Source organism: Euphorbia lathyris, chromosome 5 (genome assembly GCF_963576675.1).
Source record: "Euphorbia lathyris chromosome 5, ddEupLath1.1, whole genome shotgun sequence".
NCBI classification, from domain to species: domain Eukaryota; kingdom Viridiplantae; phylum Streptophyta; class Magnoliopsida; order Malpighiales; family Euphorbiaceae; genus Euphorbia; species Euphorbia lathyris.
In genome coordinates this window covers 36,340,341-36,347,569 of record NC_088914.1, presented here as the reverse complement: position 1 = coordinate 36,347,569, position 7,229 = coordinate 36,340,341, and the positions used below count along the sequence as shown (strand labels likewise).

The following is a 7,229-nucleotide window of genomic DNA, read 5'->3' as shown; positions in this document are numbered from 1 at the left end:
TTTGACTTAGATAGGTTGGGTTATAATAACCCACTCAATCAACCCACCAACCCAATTTTAAAAAAGATAGCATTCATTTGTGAAAAATCTAATACCCATCCAATTAACTTCTTTCATTACGTAAACTCTACCCGTCCAATATCTTCCATTCAAATTCCTCCACCGCCTTAAAGCCGGACCACCGTCTTCGATATATTTCGGTTTGGTTCGATTTGGTCCCGTTGGAACCGAATTTCCTTAATTAATTGAATTTTTTTAAAAATGAATATTTATTTGTTCTATCTTTTCCGTAATTTTTCTTTCACTGTCCATTTTCTTAAGACTTTGTTTTTTCAACTAACAAAAATTAATACATCTGAACTTTTAATTTCCTATAATTAATTATAGGGTAATTAATTTATTAGTCCCTATATTTTGACAAAACACACTGTTTAGTCCCTGTATTTTCAAAAACACATGGTAAGGTCCCTAACCTTTTTCTCAGTAAACTGTTTAGTCCTTCCGTCTGTTTGTTAGTTTTTTTTTACCATTTATGACTTCGGAAATGACTAAATTACCTTTACTATTTATCTTCAAACTTTAGAAGAGGAAATCCAATTTAGAAGAAGAAGCTATTTGTATGGAGAACAAGAAAAAGAACAGACCTAATGCTTACGAATTTGAACGATTAAGAAGAAAATCAAGAAGAAGAACACTCAAAGTTGATTTCAGATGCATTAGAGTTTAAAGGAAAGGAAAATAAAGGAAAAGAAGAACGCAAATCCAAATTGACTAATAAAATCTTTATGAGAGTCTAATGACAGGGACTAAACAGCTCACCGAAAAAAACGTTAGGGACTAAACAGTTCATCGAGAAAAATGTTAGGGACTTTATCATGTGTTTTTGAAAATACAGGGACTAAACAGTGTGTTTTGTCAAAATATAGGGACTAATAAATTAATTACCCTTAATTATAATTAAAACTATAGAAATACATGTAAGAAAATTATAATTCCACCTGTTAACTAATATAATCCCACAAATAAAATTTCACAATTCAAATCTATAACTATAATAATTAATTAACTAAAGTATTTTTGGATTTATTGTTCTCTTGTAACTTTTTAAACAAAGATTTGGTTTACTTTTCTTTTAGTAGGAATTGGAGAATATGAAGTATTACTATAGTTTTAATTTGAGTTTAAGTTTAATTTACGTTTTCTATCTTGGGTTTTAAGTTTAGTTGTTAGATTTTGGACTTAAGAGGTTTATAAAAATTGCAAACAGATAATAATAATATGGTTCAGGTTTTTTCGGTTTATACCTAAACCAAACCGAACCGAACCAAAAACCGAAATTGCCAAGAAACTAGAACCGAACCAAACAGAATTACAATTTGGTTCGTTTTGGTTTGGTTTTTTTGGTTCGATTTTTTTGGTTTTTGGTTCGGTTTTGCTCACCCCTAGAACTAGGATTATGATTTTTTTAGTTTATAACCATGAATTTTTCATACATACTTCAATAATATAATATAAAATAAGCTAAAATAAGTAACGATTTATTTAATAAATGATAAAACCGAGGACCAAACCGAACCGAAATATTCGGTTTGGTTTGGTTTATTAATATTATTCGGTTAGGTTCGATTTTCATTTAGGTGGTATTCGGTTACTTCGGTTCGGTTCGGTTTTCAGACCGAATCGACCGTTGAACACCTCTACATTTAACTATGATTTTGAGGTTTACTTATTATTATTATTATTATTATTATAAAAATTAGCAGCTTTAAAAAAAATCAGAACAATAAAAAAAAATTGGAGTTGAATTGTTATGTAAAATTCATGATAAATATACAATAACCCATCAAACCCACTATAATCCAACCCATCTAACCCACTTAAAAAATTCATACAACCCATCATAACCCACTATAACCCAACCCATTTAAAAAAAAAAGTTCCTTTAGGTTGGGTTAAAATTATACTATAACCCATCCAACCCAAGTTTGAACACCCGACCATTCCGCTTTAATAACCTCCCAGCATCTGTTATGTCAGGTCCACATAGCCTCAAACCGAAAGGGGCGCACATCAGTACTAAAAATATTATATTAAATAATAAAGAAATATGAATAAAACTTTAAAAGAATAAATAATGATTTTTTTATATTATGTACAAGCATATAAATATTGATGTATAAATACTACACAACTTTCATCATGAATATATTGATTAAATTTAAAAATTAAAAAGATAAGTTCTTTACTTATATAACTAATAATGAATTTTGTACTTTTACCGTAAAACCTTTATAAATTAATAATATTGGGACCATGAAATTAATTATAGAGATATGAATTAATCAATAAATTATTAATTACTAATTTATAGAGTAATTTTATTTTTTTTAAATGAATTTTAAATTATTAATTTAAATAAAGTTTTTGGCTAAAATCAATAAACTATTGTCATATTTTGCTAAATTTCAAGAAAAACAAAGTAGTATAAAGTCATATTTTGCTCAATTATTCTAAGTATATATCAATATATACTTGACATGTGTATTTGAGAAATTACTAATTTATAGATATAATAAAACAATGTATTTATAAAGGGCTGTTCCAAAAAATTATTATCTTTATTAATTTATTAAAATTGATTATTTTTTGAATTTATCTAAGTGAGAACCAGAAGAAATTATTATTGTGAAGAGATTATTAATTTATCGAGTATTAATTTATAAATGTTTTGCTGTATATTAAAAAAAGAAAAGAAAGAGAAGAGTCTAAAGAGTTGATTAAACTAAAATAATTATACAAGGTTAAAACACGGACAAATAAATTATTTATTACCTCAATATTTATTTAATTTTGTAAGATGAAAAATTGAGAGCATATGCTATTCATTAACATCTCCCCAGCGAACGTTGTGTTTTGCAGCAAGATAATGGGAACCAACAGGTCCTCTGCTACCATAAGGATAAAGCTCCGGAATTATCTTCTTTTCTTCAATTTCCTTTAACAATGGTGTAAATAGTGACCATGCTGCATCTAGCTCATCACTTCTAATAAACAACCTTCTTTCTCCTTCTATTGCATCTAGTAGAAGCCTCTCATATGCATCTACTATTTCTTTCCTATACCTTCATTATTCAAACATAATAATAAACAACTTAATAAGATCATCACAATGAAGTTGGACATATTCAATCATCTTTTCCCATTAACTTACGTTGCTCGGTATAGCAAATTCAGGTCACTGCGATCCAATCTCATTCCAAGACCTGGAACTTTGTTGTTGATCTTCAAATATATAGCTTCATCAGGTTGTACACGAAGCACAAGCTCGTTTGTCGCCTTATCTAGATCCATACCAAAGCTCCGTTTGTATAAATTACCTGGCACATGTCTGAATTGCACTCTTATCTCTGCTCTGGATTTCCATCAAAACATCTTCAACTCATTAGATTAATACTACTTTATGGAGAAAAAAGAAAAGAGTGACAATTGCACATGTCTTACCGCCTAGTATGAAGAGCTTTGCCTGCTTTCATAAGGAAAGGAACTCCATCCCACCGGGCATTATTAATGAACAAGGCTGCTGCTGCAAATGTTGGGGTAAGGCTGTCTTTCGGAATGCTTGGATCATCTGTATAACCAGGATATGATTTACCGCCTCTATTATGGCCCTTGTATTGCCCCACAATTACATCTTCAAGTTGCAATGGTTTCATTGATCTCAGCACTTTTACCTAAATCACCAATTATTTTAGTTACCATAACAAATAAACTCGGACCCCAAAAATGAACTTGGGATTGATTATATATACTTTCTCATTCCTGATGTCCTCAGCGTCTAAGCTAACTGGTGTCTCCATTGCAAACAAAGCTAATATTTGCAGCAGATGATTTTGCATTATATCTCGTATGATTCCATAGTTGTCAAAATATCTGTTCGCCATTAAAGAGTTACATCCATCATTAGCAATATTAATGTTGTTAATACCATGTGTAATGCGTCATGTTACTCACCCTCCGCGTCCCTCTGTACCGAAATCTTCAGAAAATATCAGTTGCACATTTCGGATGTAGTTCCTTGACCATAAAGGCTCGAAAACAAGATTCGAGAAACGAAGCACCGATAGATTTTCAACAAGCTCCTTGCCCAAGTAATGATCAATCCTGAAAAACTTCAAAACATAAACACACCTATCCCTCCTCCAATACCTTGAATAGTTTATAATGAATGGAAAAAGGAAGAAAGAACCTGAAGATTTGATCTTCTTTAAGATACTGCGTCAAATGTCTTGTTAGCTCACCAGATGATTGTGAGTCACGACCAAATGGCTTCTCAACAATGACCCTCGTCCATCCATTCTTTGAGGAGGCTTTAACGCTAGCACATCTCACCACATCCACAAATATGTTTGGAGGGATTGATAAGTAAAACAGCCTATTCGACAATTTCCCAGCCTGAAAACAAGCATTTAGTTTAATATCAGATTCTTTTTCCCAGTTTTTTCTCTTGGATCAATCATGTCAATGTCACTTTGCCAAAGAACTTATGAAATAAGAAGACACTTCTGTTTCAATCTCAACTTATCTTTCAACAATGAACAAATAGTAATTGGGTTAGAAAATACTTTTGTTTCTCATGGTAAAATCGCATGTATATTTCTTCGAAAAGGTAATGCAAAACACAAAATTAACTTTGAAGAATCAAAAGGAACACTTCACCTCTTTCTCTTTCAGTTTATTGTCCAATTCCTTAAAATGTTCCTCAGAGTCATAAAGACCAGATTGGTAAAAGCATCTTTTCAAGAAATGATCCATTTTGTCTTGACAATTTTCCCTGTAAATCCTCTTATGTGTTAACAGCTAGATTGAAAAGATAGTTCAAATAATAACATAGTACTGCTAGAAAATGCGTTAGGCAGTGAGTAAACCTGTTGTCAATTCTGCAAGTCAATGTGTTGCTAATCATATTCCTTAGCTCCTCATCAGTTAATTTAGTTCGAGCATAACCAAATATGGTGAAGTCCTTTGCAAAGCAAAATCGAAGATAAGATACAAAGAAATCAGCAGCCATCCATTTGCAGAATTTGATCACGAATACGGAAAAAACTTAATATAATTGCATTCAGAATAACAAAAGTTAACCTCAGGCAGCCAATCTTCATAGAAAAGAGCAAAAAGTGCAGGAAAAATCTTCTTCTTTGCAAGGTCTCCAGAAGCTCCAACAACAGTAATGCTGAGAGTAGATCCTATTTTATCATCTCCTGAGATAGGAATTGATAGAGGACTTCCATCTAAACCTACTTTAAAATCCAATTAAGCACTAGTTTTATTTAATTTTTGGTGACAACAAACATTGATTTTAAGCAAAGGAACATGGCAAAGGCACAAATTTGATATAGTCATATATGAATAGCCTTGAAAGGTTTTGTATATAGGCAAAAAACTAGCTGAAACAACTAAATGAAAATCAGATTAAAGCTGTAATGATGTTTATACAAATATGTAACTCCTCATTTTCAAAACTGAATCCAAGTTTTCGTACCTTCAGCTGGATTTGCAAATAGAGAATATGTCATGCCAAATCAAAATTAAGTTTAACTAATGAGTAACAACCCAAGAAGCAATGCATCATTAAGTAAATAAATCCACTTCAAATGGAAGCAATTTCAAACATTACTAATAGAAAAAGCATGGAGAATAAGGTAATTAAGAGGATTAAGAAGTTATACCATCTTGCAAAGAGTCTGCATTTAAAGGAAGCCCATTAGATGATTTGAGGCGGAAATGCGTTGTTGAATGAATATGAGATACCCAAGTGGAGTGACCAAATTTTCTTGGCAAGGAAATGAATTTCAATTTAGTGTCATGCTTGAAAGAAGAGGAGGGAAAGACGCTAGTTGAAGAAGATGAGCAGGGACTTAACCGCGTTGCCAATGCCATTAATGTTTCTGAACGGAAACTTTAGATTAAACAAGCAATGCGAAAACATACAAGGAAGAATGAATGTTTAATGTGAATAAGTGAATTCATATAGATTAGATTAGCAAGACGATAATCTGTGAATATGCTCATTGCTATATTGAATGGCCTTTTCAGTTCTTCAAGAGCCTTCTGGTTGAAACTGCTTTTCAAACACTATAGAGATTTTGTATATGAGGTCCACGATTTTTTTTGTTTTTAATTTAAAATAATTAATCTGAAAATGCCTCTCATTGGTAAGCCTACGGGTGTTAACCAACCCAATCGAAATTGAGTCTAGGTAGGCTCAAGCTCGGTTCTTTAATATCTTGAACTAAACACTTTTGATCTGAATTTTGATCCAGCTTAGTTTTTATTGAGAGTTTTAACTTATCTCATCGTAATGTAATACAAGAGAGTATAGGGATGGCAACGGTACCGTACCCGTCCAACTTAAAAGGGACTACTCGTATTCTGTATAAAAGGGTATGGAACGAATATGAGATCAAAATCATTAACGGGTATGAGAATACACCCCTGGTACCCGTTACCTACTATTACATTTTATATATTAATAAATATCATTGTTTTTTAGATGTAAGATGTGAGTTTTGAACCCTAACTTTTTGTTTTTTCAACCATTGAGTTATACTACTAAGCTATTTTATTCTTATTAATTAAGGTTCAATATGTTCAATTTTTAGATGGATGATTTATTAAATTTATCTTTGTTAAATTTGTAAGATTTTTTGTTTTATTTATTGATTCTTAACGGTTAAGGGTACCCGCGAATTAAATGGGACGAGTATGAGATGCGAAAAGTATACCCGTTAGGCAGGGGCGGATACAAGGGGCCCGGGCCCCTCCGGTTACCGAAACTACCATGGTTACGAGTAGTTTCGGCACCCCCCTAATATTAGTCTATATAGATTCTATGTAGTAATATTTCATTGTTTAAAGATAGATGAGATGATTAAAACACTTGTTTCTTTTTAAAAGGCCATAGGTTCAATTCCCCTAAACCTCAATTTATTTTAGAAAGTGTTTATTTATTTAAATTTTATTTTTCAATAATTATAAAACTATGTTACCATTATTAATTAATTAATTTATTGTTATAACACTTTTGAACTTATTTTTATTATGTCTTTTCCATTAAAAAATTAATTTCTTATTTTTGAGACTCAAATAACTTAATTTCTAAATTAAATTTTAAAATTTTAAAACTAAAAATAAAAAAATGTAAAAATGTTATAATTTTTTTAGAAACTAGT

The 7,229-nt window shown here is 31.1% G+C and overlaps 1 protein-coding gene across 7 annotated transcripts; it reads right to left on the bottom strand.

Annotated features, from left to right (window-relative positions):
• Positions 1-1,784: 1,784 nt before the first annotated feature.
• On the bottom strand, positions 1,785-6,116 carry LOC136230908 (glucose-6-phosphate 1-dehydrogenase, chloroplastic-like). 7 transcript variants are annotated; one of them, XM_066020108.1, is made up of 11 exons: positions 5,727-6,116; positions 5,140-5,297; positions 4,926-5,020; positions 4,717-4,831; positions 4,247-4,452; positions 4,012-4,161; positions 3,810-3,930; positions 3,502-3,731; positions 3,212-3,412; positions 2,833-3,122; positions 1,785-2,076 (listed from the first exon to the last, which is right to left on the bottom strand). In XM_066020108.1, the coding sequence occupies exons 1-10, from the start codon at positions 5,935-5,937 to the stop codon at positions 2,879-2,881; spliced, it is 1,731 nt and encodes a 576-aa protein (XP_065876180.1). In that variant the 5' UTR covers positions 5,938-6,116; the 3' UTR covers positions 1,785-2,076; positions 2,833-2,878. The 7 variants fall into 7 exon arrangements, with proteins under 7 accessions (XP_065876180.1, XP_065876179.1, XP_065876182.1 ...); XM_066020107.1 differs by having other exon boundaries at positions 1,785-2,048; XM_066020110.1 differs by having other exon boundaries at positions 1,785-2,025.
• Positions 6,117-7,229: the final 1,113 nt, after the last annotated feature.